The sequence below is a fragment of the Macaca nemestrina genome, chromosome 5 (genome assembly GCF_043159975.1).
Source record: "Macaca nemestrina isolate mMacNem1 chromosome 5, mMacNem.hap1, whole genome shotgun sequence".
Classification (NCBI taxonomy): Eukaryota; Metazoa; Chordata; class Mammalia; order Primates; family Cercopithecidae; genus Macaca; species Macaca nemestrina.
In genome coordinates, this window is record NC_092129.1 from 103,004,208 (window position 1) to 103,025,356 (window position 21,149).

Genomic DNA, 21,149 nt, shown 5'->3' on the forward strand with positions numbered 1-21,149 from the left:
TTTGTTTATGTTGTGTTGGTTTTCATTTTGCTTGTTTTTAGATAAAACAAAATATGTGAAGTTAGAACTCAAATGCCAAGATACAAATATGTGAAAGTATTCAGAATGAAATCACAAATTCACTTTCACATTGAAATAAAAATCAAGACTAACTGACAGCTCATTAACATTTGAGTTCTCTATTTTGTGGATTATTACATGCTGTATTTAACTTTAGTAAACGTCTTTGAATTTTCAAAGGGTTTGATGAATGGCATAGACCAGTTCTTGATACTCAACTAGGCAGAAGAATTCATGGTTGGATGATTCAAAACCAGCACTTGTTTGTCCCTGAAAAGATATTGGAAATTTCACAGATAATTATAAAATTTACCAAATACCAAGGAAGTTGATTCCTTTAATCTTTCAGTAAATTTCACAGCACTTTTGGTATCCAAATTAGAGGAGTAAGTAGATGCTTGGAAACACTTTTTTTTTTTTTTTTTTTTTTGTTAGTTTCATTCTGTTGCCTAATTGGTCAAGTTCCCATCCAAATGACCAGGCTTCTTTCTTCAAATTCAATTAGAGGAGCTTGAACCTAACAATAAACAATACAGTTCAATGAGCAAGGTTGACCAGTTCATTATTTTAAATTCAGTATTTTTTCTTGGAGCAAATCTTGGTTGTATTAACAGGATTAAATACACTGACAATCAAGGATATCACCAGTTTATCTGTGGCCAAATAGCAAGCCACATAATAGTGGTTCTGTTGTAGTAAAAAGGGTAAATAATTGCTATTTGGCTTAACCTAAATGTGACAAAAATATTTTGTTCCCACCAACAAAGACAAAATGGGGTGAAATGTAACCCTTAATAAGATATCATGTAGAACAACTTTAAAATTTTTTCTTTTCATCACTGAGGCTGCCCTAGGGATTGCACACCTGATTGTGATGGCCATGGAAAAAGAAGGTTTACCAAAAGAGAAAGCCATCAAAAAGATATGGCTGGTTGATTCAAAAGGATTAATAGTTAAGGTAAGAATTTTTCATTTTTAACCAGAATAAAAATCAATATGCCATTCTGGATGACCATCTCAAAGACGACTCTGTTTCTACAACCTCCCTTTACACTGTGTTAAAGAATAACCATTAAATACAAATGATCGTGTCATACAGTAATACTGATACTTTCCTGAATAAAGAAGAAAACTATGGCTTAGGAACAGATTCCATCTGCAGTGTGAGTCAGCTCCTTACACCCCTTTGAATTGACAGTCCATTTGAATTAGTTTCTCTTTCTTTCTCTCTCTCTCTCTCTCTCTCTTTTGAGATAGGGTCTCACTCTATCACTCAGGCTGGAGTGCAGTGATGCCATCATTGTCACTGTAGCCTTGACCTCGTGGGCTCAAGTGATCTCTACCCCCACCTCAGCCTTCTGAGCAGTTGGGACCACAGGATGCCGTATCCGGCTATTTAAAAAAAAAAATTAAAAAAAAAAATTGTAGAGACAAGCTCTCACTATGTTTCCTAAGCTGGTCTCAAACTCCTGAGCCCAAGTGATCCTCCTGCCTCAGCCTCCCAAAGTGCTGGGATTTACTGGCATGAACCACTGCACATGGCCAGTGTAGTTTTAAATTTAGCAATTGGATAATGATACAGATGAAACACCTAGATATATCACTTTTTATTGAGAGTTGGTGATCAAATTGTACATTAGCTAGAAAGAAATGAGGAAAAAATGAAACAGCTACTCTTTACCTGCTACTTTCTCGCAATGAAATTCTTAAGGGTTTGAATGGGGATTCCTGAGAGAAAACTTTGATAAATAGTTTGTTTGAATATTATCTTACCTGAGCTTGAGTTTCTCCATCTTTAATAGAGATAATAGTACCTACTTCATAGTATTATTGTGAGAACTAAATAAAATTAGGTTTGTGGCCATATTGCTATATAGTTATAAGCCATTACTAATACTTGTGCCACCTGTGCACATCAATCATTCTTTAAACTGCTAGAAAAAAGTATATATAAATCCCCTTCCTATGTGAAGACAAATGACTAGGAATAACTAATGATAAGCAGTGTCTTCTGGAATTTAATATAGAAATAAATGTGAATGTGTACATACAGACTTTCTGGAAAGCTGTTTTATGTGTATTCAGAGCCTTTAAAAGTTTATATTTTTGAGCCACTAATTTCCATTCAGAGAATCTATCCCATGGAGATAGAGATATATACAGTGTTTTATGTATGAGGATGTTATTGCATCATTATTTACAATAATGATAAAGTTTATCACACATTAATTATAATAGTGATATGTTATACTTACCTAATTAAAGGATGATTGTCAAATGAATTGTGGAATAGCCGCATTAATATATTGTATAGACTTAAAATTGTTTTCAAAGAGCAATAAATGACATGGTAAAGGATTCATAATATAATGTTAGGTGAAAAAAACAAATACCATAGTATATATTACTTTTTATTTAAAATATAGTTGCATATAAAAGTCATAGAAGGAAATATATCAAATTTGTATTACCTTAAAACATTATTTCTAATGTCTTTATATATTTTGAATTCTTAGTAATCTTTTCCTTTAAAGGTAGAAAAATACTTCTTTTTAAAATTCAGTATACATAGATATATTTTTCTTTAAATGAAGAAAAAACATATGCATAACTTTTTGTAGCAAATATGTATATATAAAGACGGAGACCTTCAGTATGGATTTCTTGGCTGAAAAATTGCTATTGCTTTGAAGCATCAGCATAACTATAAAAATTTGTACACTGTCATCATGTGACAGATTGTGGGCATGAAATAAGAACGTTTACTGAATAAAATCACCTATGGATTGGGTGTTGTTCTAGACTCTGGGGATTCAATAAAGCCCTTGATCTCAGGAAGCTCATAGTCTAGTGAGAAAAACTCAATTCATGAGTTACAGAACTAGAACCATATGAAAGTGTTGTAAAAAATATGTTCATGGTGTCAGGGTGCACAGGAGATGATGCTCCCAACCGCACTAAGGAAGAAGATGGGAATACTGAGGAAGATATCAAGACAAGGTGTCTTTTAAGCTAAGTTGGAAAGGAAGAGTTAGGAGTTTATCTAAGAGTTATGGTCTCCATAGATATCTTGAATTTCCTATATACAAAACTGAAACAAAGGAAGTATGAATACAAGTTCACTGAAAGATCTTGATAGAAGCTAAATATGGTGTCTTTCGTCTCTTTGTATCTTCAAAGTTCTATACAATGTGTAGTACATACCTGACAACAAATATTTTGTTAGTAAATGAGTTAAGAAGTGGCTTTACAGACAGGAGAACCAGCATGTACAAAATAAAATATTTTGGTATAAGGGACATTTACAGATTAGATTAGAAAGGAAGCAGATGACAAGAGATGAAGGACTTTCGGAACCCCGAAGATGAGCAATTGAAGAAACCTGTGCAGGGGGGTTTGCCTCTCCTTGACTCTGATGGCATTGTGGAGGATGGATTGCAATGAGGGGAAACTGAGAAAAAGAACTAGTTACAAAGCTGTTGCAGTAATCCAGATAGAAATTAATTGGGGCGTGACCATGGAGGTGAGTGAAAGAAACTTAATTCAGTAGGTATTTAGGAAATAGAAGTGACATACTGAGTAACTGATGAAATATGGAAAGAGGAGTAGGGTAGAGTGGAGGAAGGAGTCTAGGTGGACTTGTTGGGGGTCTAGTAAGGAATGAAGAACAGACCACTTTAAGTGAAGTAACAGGATCAGTTTCACACATAGTAAGTTTAAGGTGCCTGTGGAGACCTCACACAGAGATGTCCCATTGGCAGTTGGAGATAAGGGACTGATACAGAGGAGAAGGGTCTGGGTTGGAGATAGGGATCTGGGGGTCATCATCATGTGAATAGTAGGAATAGTAGGAGCTGTGGAGAAAGCTACACAAATTGTTCTCCTTAGGGATATAAAATATTCAAGAGTCCAAAAAGTGGAAGTCTATGTGGTTTTATTTTATTGTCTCTGATGACATTTTTACCTGAAATCTGTGTAAAAATATATATATTTTAGCATCTCGAATAATTTTAACACACATTTACTGAGCTGAGATTCCAGAGTCCATGGATATAATACTTGAAATAACTGTGAAGTTGTTGGCTAGACCTAGTCAGTCTCTCTTACTTCATGTCTTTTACTTGCCAAAATAAAGAAGTTCATATATTCTGCTTGCCAAGATAAAGTTACATTTTAAAAGGTTGTTATATATTTAACAGCTTGTACACTATTTAATATAAAAGACACATATTAAGTTTCAATCACTTTTTCTTTCATGCTTTTAAACAGTCAAAATCCTTATATTGACTTTTGTTGCAGAACTATCTTAGAATAACCAGTAAATTAGTGTAATCCTGTTTTCAAATTTACATGATTCTTTTGTGTTTTTTGTCCTTCATTCTTAGTGCTTTTACATCTCCTGAGAACCAATAATAATCATTTTATTAATTTTATTAACTTGTAATTGTTTATCAAATGTAAAAATACCATAAAGTTTTAAATAAAAAATTTTCTTGGTGAAACTCCACTTTGTAAAAACAGCACCTCAAAAACTAAAATATGAACTGTGAAATCAGCTCATCTTTGAAGTTATATCATCATCACACTAGATAATTATTATTCCAGTGTATTTTCTCTTTCAAGTTTCAGCATCACAGCCATAGCATTTTCCATCATTTACCCCATATCCATATGTGCAGTGGAAAGAGTTAATGCTATAGAATACCAATATTGTAAATAATTCATCCATATCACTAAGGTTAATTGAAGTCAATTACTTGGTTATGGATCATACTCAAATATCTTTATACTTTAGTATATAGTACTAAATATAAGATACCTTAGTTTTTATAGTGGGAAATAATTTATATAGTAATTGTGTCAACTAATATTAATACATTTTAATGTAAAATTAATACTTAGTTTTAGAAAACCTTCCAAAATAAAAATTAAAGTAGGAATAAAGACAGTGAAAAGAGGATGAAAAGGGAACGTTGCTAAGTATTTGCATTTTGCAGTGATGATTTAGAGCATTTTCAGGGAGGCTAAGAAGCCACAAAACAAACCAGGTTTAATCTTTGTCTTAAATAATTATTTTCACTCTCACTAATAAACCAAATTAATGCTAAGACAAAACATCAAAATAAAAAGTAGGATATTAAGAGACCTTATGAAGGATAGATTTCATCTAACCCAGAATGAAGCCGTACACTGGCTTGAATTTTGTTTTTATTTTTATTTTATTTTATTTTGTTTTGTTTTAAATAATTTTGCTCCACTGTATTTTTCTGATTTATAATTAAATGGTTAGCTCTTGTAGAAAGAGATGGTCAACAAAGGTATATTGTATGTTATAAAGGTAGTTTTGACAATATAGTTATTTCATTCCTGAAAGTATAATCTACAGGTTGAGGGCTTGAAACTACAGACTATGTAGTTTAATAACTACATACATAATACACTGTGGTTTAATAAAAAAGTCTAACTCCAAAGAGACTATGTAAGCTGGTAAAAAGTTTCTGGCTTGATTATTTTCTCCCTCTTTTTCATTTCATATAGAGTATGATCAATGCATGTAGACATTAAAAAGAACAGAGGCCAAAGATTATATGCATGAGTCTTAGAAAATTATGAACATTGATTTTTAACATACAAAATTAAATACTGATGGAGTTCACCGCCTACTATCTTAAATTAAAAACACTCCATGTGCCTTACTATACTTTTGTCACAAAATTTATCTTTGCTTAATCTGTCCTGAGATGATGAAACACAGCTCTGGACTCTTAGCAAGTGCACATACCTGATTTACAACAATTGCAGTGAAATGCTACTGACTATGTGCTGAGAAAACCCTGTCTACAGATCCAAAGAAGGGCCAGGTTCAACTCTGGTAAACTAATGACATGCCAGCAAAAATAGGCCAGTATATTGGGGGTAGGTAGTCTAACTGGGGCTTGTGGAAGAGTTTTTCTAGTCCCTGTATGTGGGAAGGAATAAATATTTATCACTGGTAATCTAGAATTAGTTTACTTATACCTATCCTGGGCTGTGGAATGATAGCCCAAAATCTTGGCAACCTTTGCCCCCGTTCTCCTCCCTACACCCACTACAAACATAGGTGCTTTTGAAAAGATGGTAATTCAATGTGGTTATATCTTCTACGATATAGTAAGAATCATCATAATATAAAGGAATAGGGGAGATTAAAGTAATAATGTCACAAATAAAGTTTCAGCTATCCATAATATGTTTGAGGTAATTAGAGACTCTTGAAAAAAAGAGAGAGAGAAAAGACGCATCATAGATTTTGGGATTTCTGAGGTAAGAGGTGCCCACATGCACTTTGCCAAAAGAAGGCAAAAAGATTTCAGCAAGGGATTCTGAAAAGGGAGAATAAAGGGAAAAGACATCTCATCTCCATACCAACTGAAGTTATTGGCATAAAGAATATGTATTCCAAATCAGATTTTGAAAAATAGAGAAAAATAAGCCATTAGTCTAGAAAATAGAAGTCCAAAGGTACAGGGAGTTGCCTCGGTATTACCGGATTTAGAAAAGGTTGTCACATTCCAGTAGTTTCTTTAAACTATATCATCAAATTAATTTTGAAAATGATGGAGAACACACTTGGGAGACCTTTTGTGTGTGTGTCTTGATTCTTCTGTTTTGCCAAGTAAGACCTTCAGTATTGCTAGTATTACCATTTCATGATTCCTGGCCTGTTTTCAGCATTCTTTCAGCATTTGTAAGTCATACCAGGAATCAAGCCTTTGAAGGTGTTGCCGTGGGTAATTTATGCTTCTTAGTAGATGGAATGTCTTCTGGCTAAGTTCTGGCTTCAGTGTCTAGGAGCTGCCAGTGCGTATACTATGATTAATAAAGATGTTTATGATTAAGCATGTATCTTTTTCTTTTCATATATATTCATCTGTCTTCTTTATTATTTGTTTCCCATTCTAGGCAATTTAAATAGTTTTCATTATATCTCAGTTTGTCAGCCAAAAAATCTGTGACTTCCAATTTATCTTATTCTATAGCTTTTCTTCTTTAGACTCATTATTGTATGCTTTTTTGAAAACGTAGCACATAACCTTTTAAAAATGCATGTGGTAGGGATATCATAGATCATTTAGTACACTGATTCTCAAAACTGGCTAATCATTTCTTTTTTTTATTTTTATTTTCTGAGCCGGAGTCTCACTCTGTCACCTTGGCTGGAGTGCAGTGGCGTGATCTCCGCCCACTGCAAGCTCCACCTCCCAGGTTCACGCCATTCTCCTGCCTCAGCCTCCTGAGTAGCTGGGACTGCAGGCGCCTGCCACCACACCCAGCTAATTTTTTGTATTTTTTTAGTAGAGACAGGGTTTCATCATGTTAGCCAGGATGGTCTCAATCTCCTGAGCTCATGATCTGCCCGTCTTAGTCTCCCAAAGTGCTGGGATTACAGGCGTGAGCCACCGCACTTGGCCTACAGCAGACTTTTAATAGGAGAAAATATACCAAAACTTTAAGTGCTGGAATTATGATTTTTTTCTTCTTCACAAAAATTGTAATTGCAACAACAACTAGCATCGAGCTCTTATTATAAACCAGGTACAGTCCTGAGTGTTTTACATGTATTACATTTCATTTACACCACAAACAACCTGATGAGGTAGAAATTCTTATTATCCTTATTTACAGATGAGGAGACAAGCACAAAGAGGTTCATATGTTGCAAATTTTTTTATAATTCAGTATATTGCTTTTAAAAACAGAGCCTGGCATGGTGACTCACGCCTATAATCCTAGTGACTCAGGAGGCTGAAGCGAAAAGATCACTCCTGAGGCCAGGAGTTCGAGACAAGCCTGGGCAATATAGCAAGACCCCCATCTCTTTAAAAAAATGATAAATTAGCCAAGCATGGTGGTGCATACCTATAGTTCCAGCTACTAGAGAGGCTTAGGTGGGAGGATCCCTTGACCCCAGGAGTTCAAGGCTACAGTGACCTCTGATCCACGGCACTCCAACTTGAGTGACAAAGTGAGACCTCATCTCAAACAAACAAACAAACAAAAAACAGAAATAAAATGATAATAAACCTTTAAAGCAAGAAAATTGTACCATCTTCATTATTAACAACTTGCAAAAACTATGACATACTATTTGTTAAGTTTTTGCCCAGGGTGATTCTGTGCTATATTGAAAAGGCTTTGAGTTCCAGTACAATCTCTTGCCTTGAGCAAGTCCCTTAAAGCCTCTGAATCTGTTTCCACATATGTAAAATGACTATGCTTATACTTGTCCTGCTTCTCAGAATTGTTGAGGGGATCAAATGAAATATGTGAAAACAATTTGTAAGTCATCAAGTACCATATAAAATTAGGCAGTAATTTATTATGTAGTCAGATCTTTAAAATTTGCAGCCAGAATATTATAATTAGATGTTTACTAGATAACACATGGCATATTCATAATTGGAACATTAAAAACAAAAAAAAATAGAAAACAAATACTGAGAATATCTAACATTGACATAAATATGGCTTCAAATTCTTTTCTGAGTCAGTGGCATAAATCGGTAGTGCTACAGCTGAAGCCAACTCAAGATTCTGAGACCTGCTATAAAACACAATGTGTGGCAAACAATATTCTCTCAATGATACTTTGCATTGCCATTTGTTAATGCTAGTTCTCACATATCTGTAAAATTAGGGTTTTTAATATCAGTTAAATGAAGGACTTTGTTTTGTTCACTGTTACATCTCCATTGCCTAGAACATTGATATATAAATATTTGTTGAAAGAATGAATGAAATAACATTCTGACAATTGAAGAGACTTTAAGAATAGCTGTAACACATCATACATAAAAATGTTAAGCACAAATATTTGTAATATATATACTGAAATTTCTTTGACTCGCACATGTTTGACAGATTCTTAATTTTTTCTCACTTGCTTTACTTAGGGACGTGCTTCCTTAACACAAGAGAAAGAGAAGTTTGCCCACGAACATGAAGAAATGAAGAACCTAGAAGCCATTGTTCAAGAAATAAAACCAACTGCCCTCATAGGTAAACTTTTTCTCCTCCCCCTTCCCCCCCGCCCCTTATTTTGACTTGATTGGTTTTATTTACTACCAATTTTTGAGGTATAATTTAGTCTTTTTGAAATTCTACCCCTTTGAATTCAAAAAACTACACATTCGCTCAAGCGACAGTACCCTGTAGAGACCTAGATTTTTCACTTTAGTCCTGTCTTCTTTCTCTTACTGATCTGAGCTGAAGTGTGTGGCCCCCTCCTCTAACTGTCAGCCTGCTAATACCTGGCGCATTCAGCACTTTTCTAGGCTTGATTACTCCAGATAGACAGGGGTTCTCAAATAAGAGGGATTTTTGCCCTGCAGGAAACATTTGGCAATGTCTGGAAGCTCTTAGTTGTCTTAACTAGGGTCGCGGGGTTGGAAGGGGAGTAAAGGGAGGGGCTATTGACATCTAGCCGATAGAGGCGGTGGAAGGATTCTACTAAATATCCTGCAGTGCACTGCACAGCCCCTGTGACAAGGAATTATCCAGCCTAAAATGTTAATACTGCTGAGGTTGAGAAACTCTGAGGTAGATAAGACCCTCTTGGAAGACAGGGATCACATCTGACAAATCTTTATATTCCTTATAGCACTTAATACCGTACTTACACATTGCATGTGCACTGCAAGACTTTAAAGTGGTTTTAAAAAACTCAAAGGAATTTATGAATCTTTATGTTGTGCATATATAATTTTGATTTTTACCTTGTATTATACTCCATTCCAACAAGCTCTTGTGAAACAGATGACAATGTTGAAAATAATGATGATAACTATAATAAAACAAGTACTTATTCCATGACAGGAGTTTTACTAAGTGTTTAATATTGTTTTTACAAAATATATTCTGTCAATAATCTTATTGTTTTTCATTTCCATTATGCTAATTGCTTTATTCTTCTGTTAAAGTTATTTCAATCGGTGGTACTTTACTTTTACCATTGAATCAGATGGTTGTCTTAAGTGATAGCATTAGTTTATAAAACTTAATTGCTTTATAGCCTGACAGACTGAAATGTACTCATAGAATTGCTTATAAAGAAAGTATACATATTGGATACAAATTTCCAAGTGATTGGTCACTAACTCAATGTATTATACGAGCCAAACCTTATCTTTAATTTTTAATAGGTATTTGTCGATTTGTGACCCTAAGGATTGTAAGGATTGTTGGCATTAACAAACGTGCCTCTTTTTGTCACTATAATACAAATAGTCTATACAGCATTTTGTTTAGGATCTATTAGAAAATGACATGACAGATATCATTGATTTGGGGCATGGTCTTCTTGTGTCAATTAACCAATCATAGTGTTAATTACCAGCTTCATTTTTCTTCATTAGGAGTTGCTGCAATTGGTGGTGCATTCTCAGAACAAATTCTCAAAGATATGGCTGCCTTCAATGAACGGCCTATTATTTTTGCTTTGAGTAATCCAACTAGCAAAGCAGAATGTTCTGCAGAGCAGTGCTACAGAATAACCAAGGTAAAGTAAAACTATAACTGATACTTGAATAATTACATTTTTATTCATTATAGGGAGGCCTAGGATATCTCAGGTGCTTACTGTTTAAGTTTAAAAATTATACAAGAAAAGCACACAGATCAGAGGGATAAGAACTATTTCCTTTTCTAGAATGTTGTATATATCCTCTTCTTCAACAAAATAAAATACATATTTTAATGTTTTACTGATAATTTTCCATAAACGATTTGGAAATATCTAAGATTTACACATAAAAGTTAAATAGAAAGGAAGATACTTGTTTCTAGAGGCTTATTAAAATAGCTTTTAACTAGCTATTCCCAAACACTGAAGTGTACAATGTAAAACCACAACCTTATTTTTGCTTTGCTAAATCCTGGGTTTGGGTTTTGGTACTATGGGTGGAACATTTGGGCAACTATCTTGACATGCAGCCAGATTGGGATAGGCGTCCTCAATGCTTCAATATTTTACTGTGATTTATTTTATACCATGTTTGTACTAATATATATTTGGCTGATATGCTGAAAGGAGCCTTTTTCCCTTAAAAGACTTTAAAATATCATTACAACAAAATAGAGGTTGAGTCATATCTATCTAAAATGTTTATTTTGGAAATAAATCCAAAATGAACTAGAGAGGTAAACATGAAAGCTATGTCACTCTGCACTAACTGGAACTTAATGGCTCTATTTTAATCATATATCCTTAAATGCTCAATACTAGAATTAATGATTTTTTTTTTTTTTGCAAGGAGCCACTCCATTATGTATCTCTCTTATTTGGGATGGCATCAATGTTCTCACTAATTTTAATTTTTATCTCATCTCTAGATTGGGGAATTTGCCCCACATTATTCAGTAGTCCTTAAATCCTTAAAGGAAAAAAAAAAAGTCCTTTGAACAACAACGAAATTTTAGCATCATGCCTTGCACATATGTGGCATATAATAAACAAGTATTTAATTATTTTGTCTTAATATCTCTCAACAGGCCTCAAGGGTTAAGAGACTTATCTATAATACACATAAACAAAATTAGCCAAATTTATGTAGTTGTGTTTTAAACTTTGAATGTGTCTGATATAAATGTAGGCTTCAAGTCTTTCTTATCATCTTGCCTAATAGTCTATGTTTTTCTACATAAAACGTTGAAAATTATTTTGAGGATGAAAATTTAGACACTGGTTTGGCTAAAGGATTAGAGAAAAAGGAAAGGTCTGCCTGTTGCTGGATGTGAGTTTCTGCTACTGCAGGCACAGGTGAAGATAGGAAAGGTTAAATTACAATATACAAAAAGACTATTGAACCATAAAAATACAGTCCGAAAATGGTATGGGGAGATTTCCTTCACTATGTTAATAACATATATATGAGAATATTTAGCTAGCTATAGTACTATCATTTATTTAATGACATTTCTCCTTAAAATATGGTGATTATAGAAAGGCAGGAAGAGTGGGAGTGAAGGAGGAGGGGGAGATATATAATGTTACAGGCCTCTTTCTCAAATATAATTTTCTGAAACCTTTATATATGAAGTAATAATTTAGCTACATTATAAAGTTGTTTATAACAAAATGTTCTATCTGCTAAAGAGCTTAAGGTATCAGATTTGTCTGAAAACAAAACCGAATTCTGTGCAAAACATAAGTGTCTTATAAACAGCTAGATGAGAATTTCTGTTTTTCTGCCTTCATCTATTTTCATCTTTTTATATCTCAAAGAAGGTTGAATTTTTATGTTACACAACTTTAAGAACAACTAAAAGGTATATTATGACATTTGCTAAAAACAGTTTAATATTAATATCATTATTTAGACTCTAGATCCAAGAGATATGAAAGTTAAAACCCATTGTGTCATCATTTAAACTATGCCTTGGGGATTTGATGCTTTAGACTTTTCAAATAGATTTCTTAGACTGTGACGCTTTATTTTTTGAGGGTTTCCGATTCCTACTTTGAAGCCTAAATACTCTCAACTAGATATCCACTCTCACCATCACAGACAAATATTGTTTTGATTAGCAATATGAAATGCGGCACCTAACAGGCCCTTAGTTAATGACTTTTTTTTTTTTTTTTTTTTTTTTTTGAGATGGAGTCTCACTCTGTCACCCAGGCTGGAGTGCAATGGCATGATCTCGGCTCACTGCAGCCTCTGCCTCCCAGGTTCAAGCGATTCTCCTGTCTCACCCTCCTGAGTAGCTGGGATTACAGGCGCTCACCATCACATCCCACTAATTTTTGTATTTTTAGTAGAGATGGGGTTTCTTCATGTTGGCCAGGCTGGTCTCCAACTCCTGACTTCAAGTGATCTGCCCTCCTTGGCCTCCCAAAGTGCTGGGATTACAGGCATGAGCCACCATGCCTGTCCAAGTTAATGCCTTTTTAAAGCAAGCAATAAATGAGATTCTTCAAAACAATTATGACAAAATATTAATACTAGGCAAAATGAAGACAATTGTTGAAAAATACTGATAACTTAATCTTCCTCTTCCTTGCCAATTCTACTCCTGCCAATGAGTTTGTTTCCTATGTGATTCTCCACATAACTCTTTATTTTATTTTATTTTTTGAGCTGGAGTCTTGCTTTGTTGCCCAGGCTGGAGTGCAGTGGTGTGAGTTCACTGCAACCTCTGCCTCCTGAGTTCAAGCGATTCTCCTGCCTCAGCCTCTCGAGGAGCTGGGCTTACAGGCACCCACCACCACTCCCCAGCTACTTTTTGTGTTTTTAGTAGAGATGGAGTTTCACCATGTTGGCCAGGCTGGTCTCAAACTCCTGACTTCAAGTGATCTGCCCCTGTCGGCCTCCCAAAGTGCTGGGATTACAGGCATGAGCCACTGTGCCCAGCCCACACAACTCTTTACAATATAGAAATATGTATGATTTTCCCAGTTTTTATTTTGGAAATGTGTTGATTCCTAAACCCCAACCTAAAATATCATCATTTTCAATACTTAAATATTAGCCCATCATTTTTTATCTTCAGATGTCTATCGTTGGAAGCCTATATAAAAATGGTTGATGAGCCTATGGGTTGAACCACTGCAGAGAATAGAGTGATAGTCTTAGGGCATACTGTACTTTGCATGCTCCTCCTGGATGTAAAGAGTAAGACAGAGAATAGTAATAATCACCCATTCCAGAACTGGTTGTACAACATCACAAAAGCTTGTCCAGACTTATTAGCAAGTTAATAAAAAACTAGACTTCTTTCTAAGTAGTTCTAATTTAGGCTATGGGATAGTTCTGTTATGATACATTTGTTTTAAAATATTCTGCTTCTTTTAAAAGTGAGTTGTATGTGTCTTTGTTGTAGGGACGTGCAATTTTTGCCAGTGGCAGTCCTTTTGATCCAGTCACTCTTCCAAATGGACAGACCCTATATCCTGGCCAAGGCAACAATTCCTATGTGTTCCCTGGAGTTGCTCTTGGTGTTGTGGCGTGTGGATTGAGGCACATCACAGATAAGATTTTCCTCACTACTGCTGAGGTATTGTAAAATCCTCTAAGTTTACCAAGGGTTTAAAATACCAAGTGTGCTCAGCCTAGGTTGTCTAATGTTTTATTTATCTAGCATCTCAGCTTACTCTCTGAAAGAAGTAAAGCCTGAAGAAGAGGAAATCTTTCCCAGTGGATAATAAGGGGTGGGTAGCATGTTCATACTGACTCACAAACGAAAGGTTCTTCTTCAGTAGACATTAGAAAAATTGTGTTTTTGATTTCTTAAGAGGAACATTTTTGTGTCTTCACACATCAGATCAAGTTCTGTGACAGTGATGAGACAATTAAAAATATTGTTTCCAGGGCTGGATGTGGTGGCTCATGCCCATAATCCCAGCACTCTGGGAGGCTGAGGCAGGTGGATTACTTGAGCCCAGGAGTTCTAGGCCAGCTTGGCCAACATGGTGAAACTTCATCTCTACTAAAAATACAAACATTAGCTGGGCGTGGTGGTGCATGCCTGTGATCCCCCGACTCAAGAGGCTGAGGCGGGGGAACTGCTTGAACCCAGGAGGCAGAGGTTGCAGTGAGCTGAGATCACGCTACTGCACTGCATCCTGGGCTACAGAGCTAGACTGTTACCTAAAAAAAGCAGAAAAAAGAATTGTTTCCAAATGATGATTAAGTGGTAAATATTTCCCTGTTGAGAAATATACAGTGCTTAATAATGAATGGCATTTTGAAGGTTTAAAGTGGAAGTCTGATATGGTATAGTGAACATGTTTATCACTCAGGGTTCAGTACAGGAAACAGAAACCACCCTAGTATTTAAGCAGAAGTTAAATCAAAATAGGAAATTAGTTGTTTATAAAATCATTAAAAGAATAGGAGAAGTGAGCTGTATCTGGGCCTTGAGGAAAGATTCTCAGAACATCACAAAGCAGGCCCACTGGGGAATCTTGTACTGTCACGAACTGTGAAAGATCTGAGATTTTACTCTACTTGCAAGCTAACAAGTTAGCCACAATTTCATAGATATTGACAGAAGACATGAAACTTTTAGGTCAGAGACAAAGGACTTTGATACTTCCTGGCACAAGAGATATCATGAGCTGTATGTTCCTATCAGCTTCCCTCCCCATCCCAAGCCTCAGCAGGATGATACAGTGATTGGGCATATATTTGTAATCATGAGCTTTTGGTAATCAGAATATTCATCAGGTTGATATATTTTCAGATTTGAACAGGTTACCATTTGTGGATGAGAAACTTGAGTGAATTTTTTCTCTTACGATTAAACCTTTGCAGCTGAACTGATCCAAAGAACTTGATTGATATTCAAATATTTTTATCCTGCAAATATTTTTTCCATTGTGAAGAGGAACCCCAAGAATGTAGACAAAGATTCTTATGTTACTGATGTGATCTAAAGGAACATAATATTGGTGGCTAGCGCCTGGCGTCATTCTATGAGAACAGATGCTTGAAAGCAACAATGTTCTCCTGTCGTTTTCTTCACTGTATTAAAAAGCGTTCCAGCTGATGTCTCAGGTTTTCTTTAACTCAGAAAATCTTGTTAAACATAAATGGATGTCTAATTACTAAGAGAGCCTGTAAAAGTTTTTGCATTAAGGAAAATGTAATCATTGTCTTTTAGAATAGCCACATCAGAGTTTTGGTTACTTGTAGTAGTCAGTGTTTTCTTTCCTAAATAACACTAGCACCCTCTAGTGACAAATTCCATGAAAAATATTTTCAATTTACTCTCCAAGAAAAGTAATAATCACTACCCAAAAACAGTTTGAAGGAAAAAAAAAAAATGTGGTGTTGTCAACATACCACTAATTCTTATCATAGCTAGTGATCTCTCTGGCTGTATCTTTTGGCCTTTCTATGGTTTTCTCTTAGGCTTCAACACAATATTCTGTTTTTATATCATCTCAATTATGTCCCCACTCATTATTTTCTTTGTCTCCTTTTCATCTCCCTCTTAAGTAAGAGGTTTTTTTCTAGCATTCATTTTTTGTTACCAGTTTTTTCTTCTCTTTTTCTTATGCTTTCGAAGATCTCATTCATTCATTTATTTCTATTATCTTCATTCTAGTAGTGGCCAAACCTGTGTATCTCTATTCTCATCTTTTTCCATATCTCCAGTTGCCTGTTGGGTAATTCCACAGACACGCCCTACTGTGTCCTTAAACACAACATTATGAAAGCCCTACTTATCTTTCCTCACTCCCAGCATTCACATTTTTATTAGTGATACCCCCTTTCCAAGCAGGCAGCAAAGCTTAGAAGCTTGACATTCTTTTCATTCTCCCTCATCCCATAGCCTTCAAACACACCATGCATATGTATGCCTGTGTAACTGCTTTATCTCTTATCCTGCCTGGAAAGACCTGAGAATTATTCTCCAATGAGCTAAGCTTGTCCTTTATGGTGCTGCTTAAATCCCACCACATCCTGGGATCTTTTTGTGACAAGTCTAGCTCATTTTGATCTTTCTCCTTAGTCATGGCTGTCTTTATTACACACTTTGACATTTAATTTTATTTCTGGTTATGATACACTCGTGAGAGCTTCCTATTGTAAAAGATTAGGTGTTGCCTTTATAACTAAATTGTAGATTATCTTTTTTTTTTTTTTCTTTTGAGACGGAGTCTTGCTCTGTCACCAGGCTGGAGTGCAGTGGTGTGATCTTGGCCCACTGCAACCTCCAACTCCCTGGTTCAAGCAATTCTCCTGCCTCAGCCTCCCAAGTATCTGGGACTAAAGGCACATGCCACCACACCCAGCTAATGTTTGTATTTTTAGTAGAGACGGGGTTTCACCATGTTGGCCAGACTGGTCTCGATCTCTTGACCTTGTGATCTGCCCATCTTGGCCTCCCACAGTGCTGGGATTACAGGCATGAGCTACCGTGCCCGGCCTGTAGATTATCTTTTTTGAAGACAGAGAGCCTTCCATATACTTCTTTTAAAACTTCAGTAACATCTAGCACAATGCTAGGCACAAAGCAGAAAATTAGTAAATACTTTCTGAATAGGATTAAATAGAACTACTCATGTATCTTAGCAAGAAGAATAAATACAATACCACAGACATTCACTACCAGATGGCCCCAAAAAGAAGAAAAGTACTTCTTGTCTAGATTATATTTTGTAGTTAACAAGAGTAATATGTAGGAGATATATCTGAATTTTTTGTTTTGCAACCACAAATTCAATAACTGTTAGAATTATTGTCAAAATACTAGTTGGATCTCTTATGGAACTGGGAATGTCATGGGTTAGTACCAATCTCAAAGAATATTTCTGGACATTTTTATATCATGAAGAGGGTTTTGGCTTTCCTGGCACTGTAGACAGTCTTCTGGACCTCTAGTGATCAGCCCTCCTGTCCCTGTGTGGTCTATAGTGTATCCTGGGAATAGACTCCTCACCTCCTGTTCATACCTGGGAGACAAATCTCAGCCTCCTATCTTCACACCACTCCTCCTGAATCATGGGCTGGTGTCTTCTCATCTGCCCTGCTCCCCTCCTTTCTGATATCTTCTCAGAGGACCCTTTAGATAATCATCATGGACAATAGTATCTAGAGGAACCTTTTCCTTGCTTAAGATAATTGGAAATCCAACTGCCATAACAGTTGGCAGTTGTCAAAACAAAATAGAGAGAGATTATTTTAAATTAGCCACAATGTCATTAGAGAGAGACAACCAAAGAACATCAGAGGCAGCAAAGTTTTTTAATAAATGATTTAATTAATGAGAGCCAGGCTAGGACTCTTGTATGCCCCCTCCTTTTCCCCCTAGAATCAATTCCTTACATTTAGTGCATCTCCCCATGGTCACCTGTTTGCTACTTGATTTTCTTCCACAATTCTTTGGCTCCTTCTTTGTTTGACAGTCACACATGGAGAGTAAGGATTCAGAATGATTCTTCTTTACTTGGCTATCCTGTGCCTGTCTTCAGTCTCTTTAGAATAACATTTGTGTGGCATCCTAGAGAAGAAACAATGACATTGAATGCCAGCAGTGTGCAGGTGGTTATGGGTGGAATACACATATTATGTCGTATAAATAGTTGAAACAACTTGAAGTTGATTCGTTATAGAACTTGCCCCCAAATCAAATAGCTAACAATCTATACACTGTAGAACCAGATCTGACACCAAAAGTTATTTTGCTTCCATTTGGCTATGTGGGCTGCCTATTAGTTCTGTTTTAAAACAAAATAACTGGCCAGGCATGGTGGCTCACGTCTGTAATCCCAGCACTTTGGAAGGCCGAGGCAGGTGGATCGCTTGAGCTCAGGAGTTTGAGACCAGCCTGGCCAACATGGTGAAACCCTGTCTCTGCTAAAAAATACACACACACAAAAAATAAATAAATAAAAAATAAAATTAGCTGGGCATGATGGCACACCCCTGTAGTCTCAGCTACTCAGGAGTCTGAGGCGGAGAATCACCCAAGCCCAGGGAGACGGAGGGTTGCAGTGAGCCAAAACCATGCCACTGCATTCCAGCCTAGGCAATCTGAGTGAGAGCCTGTTCCACATACATACATACATACGTAAAACAAAATAGCTAGGTTTCACTGAATACTTTTCTGACAGACACTGTGGTAAATTGTTTGCTGGCATTTATTTCATTTAATCCTTATGAATTAGGAACTATTATTAGTCCTATATTACTGATGATAAAACCTAGGCCTAAAAAGGTTAATTAATTTGCCCAAATGCAAACAGATAGTAATTGATAGAATTAGAATTCAAACATAAGTCTACCTCACACCAGAGCCTGAGCCTTCAACCACCATGCTCTGACATCTTTGTAACATTGTGCTATTCATTTTTTTCTATCCAATTAAATAACACTACCTGACACCCAGAAAAGTTGTTGCTTAACATCTAAGAAATTGTTATTTAAATCTGCCACATCTCCTTTGCAGAACAAGAATTAACAAAAATTTTTAAAAGTTTCAATTCAGTGGAGCAATTAATATAAAATGGTTTTATTTTGCCCCAGTCATTGTTTTAAATCATTCTCCACCAGCTCTCCCTCTTGTTTATCTTAGTGACATTTTGGTAAGAGCCCATAACTTTCAGTTCACTCATTCTTTTAATATTCTTTTAATTAAATACCTAACATATGCTAGGTATTATTCTGAGTGCTGGGAATATATCAGTGAACAATAATTAAACATCTGTGCAGTTCAAAATGTTATATCCAATTCAAATGTCCTGTGCTCTCCTTGCAGTAGGAGAGGCCTGCAGTAGCAGGTAGAGAAAACCCATCTGTTCTTTCACTCTCTCTCTGATGCTAGCACTTTGAGCAATTTGTGGGTAAATGTTTGGCTCGACTCTGAGAAACCTCCTCCCTCTTTTTGTTAAGGCCTACTTCTTAAATGTGTTGGAGACAAGAAGGAAGAGCATGGAAAAGGGCAAACATCTCTTTTATTAACTCAATTATTAACTCCTCTAATCCTCTCTTGCAAGGTCCAAATCTGGCCCTCTGATGTAGGATGTCTGGCTTCAGCTTAGCTTCCTTATACTTCTTCAGGTCTCCAGGGATGCAGGGGCCACCTCTGCTGTGGCCACTTGACCTTGGAAACTCATGTACCCATACCAGATCCACTGATGGGAATGCAGACAGCTTACAGCCACCCTGTCTGTCTGGCTCTCCCTTTCCCATTCTCTTCTCTGCTTAAGTACACATACCTATAACTGCTCAAGCTGAGTAGGGGAACACAATGCCCCCAAGTCTTTCCTTGAGGACACCATCAGCCTTTAAGAAGGAGTAGCATGCACCAAGAAGAGGGGAGGAAAAAGCCACTACATTACCCAGTAGGCCAAACCATGGTTCCAGCAAATTTCCCTGCCTCTCACCAGCTCAGTCTTCTGGAAGGGGATGGCTGTGGTTGTGGGGTTGGCAGGGCTGATTCCACTTCTGAGCTAGATGGCAAGCCCCACTTATTTGGTGACTTCCTGATAGTGTGGAATAGTTAATGTCTCTTTGTCCTAAAATTTGGGACCCTCACCACTTCTAGGGCAAACATCCTATTAAAAAGGCAAGAAATTAATGAGTTAAATGATGAGTTTATTATAAAATTGTGGTCAACACCCTACAATTATATGTTATAATATTTTGTATAATATATAGAGCAATACTAATCAAACAAATAGTTATACTAGTAACTTTACCTCCCTCTCCCTTCCCCCATCTTACCTCTGCCTAATTGTCCCTGGTCAGAAGTCCTTAGTCACCGACAGGATTTAACTCCAAACTCCTTTTTTGGCTTTGATAATGCACCAGTCCTTATTTCTGTACCCAGACCCTCTGTTCCCCCAGGTCAGCACACTTGGGTGTGCTGAGTCCAGCTCACACACATCTCTGCCTTTGGTCTCTGGGTTTTTTTTTTCTTTTTTTTTTTTTTTTGGCTGGAATGCCTACCTGCTTTCTGTTTGTCTAACTCCAGGCTTTCTTGTAGGTTTGCCTTTCAAGCCACTGTGCACTATGAGGCCTTCCAGAACTGCTCTTCCTCGGGATTTCTTAGCACCCATATTTCACCTTTAGCCTAAGCCGTCTTCTCTTTCAGCATTCTCTTTTTCTTCCCATACTCTGTTTCACTAAATTATACATCTCTCAAGGACATCTCTTTTTTTTTAAGCTTCTCTGTAGTGTTATGCTTGTTCAGTTCATATATATTTGCTGATGGCAAAAAATAATATTTTGGAAATAATTTCATGATTTAAAAATCTAAAAGATATTAAGATATACTGAAAAATAAATATTTGATTATTTAAAATGTTACAAAAGAGGAAGGTTTCATACTCCCTCTCTGCAACCACATTTTCATGGAACAAAGGCCCAGGTATAAACTGTTTTAGATTTGCCCCCATCTAGAAATTTAATCAAAGTCTTAGAACTGGAGAGAACATCAGGGTTACTGAGTCTCCCTCTATGCCTTAGGTTTCAATACAAAATTTATCACTGTTTGATTTGGAACTAGGGAATGGTTTGGGGACAGCAAATATTGAGGCTAATTAGGTGATTTAGATAATCCAGAGTCTGTGTAAAATTAAAATCCTACTTGTAGTGAGA

The 21,149-nt window shown here is 36.2% G+C and overlaps 1 protein-coding gene across 1 annotated transcript in view; it reads left to right on the forward strand.

Moving 5' to 3' along the window:
• LOC105495831 (malic enzyme 1) overlaps positions 1 to 21,149 on the forward strand; it is a 229,187-nt gene that overhangs the window by 200,229 nt on the left and 7,809 nt on the right. Inside the window, exons 9-12 of the mRNA XM_011765679.3 lie at positions 905 to 1,018; positions 8,994 to 9,099; positions 10,455 to 10,597; positions 13,921 to 14,094. Of these exons, the coding sequence (XP_011763981.2) occupies positions 905 to 1,018; positions 8,994 to 9,099; positions 10,455 to 10,597; positions 13,921 to 14,094 (537 nt within the window). The remainder of the gene's footprint in view (positions 1 to 904; positions 1,019 to 8,993; positions 9,100 to 10,454; positions 10,598 to 13,920; positions 14,095 to 21,149) is intronic.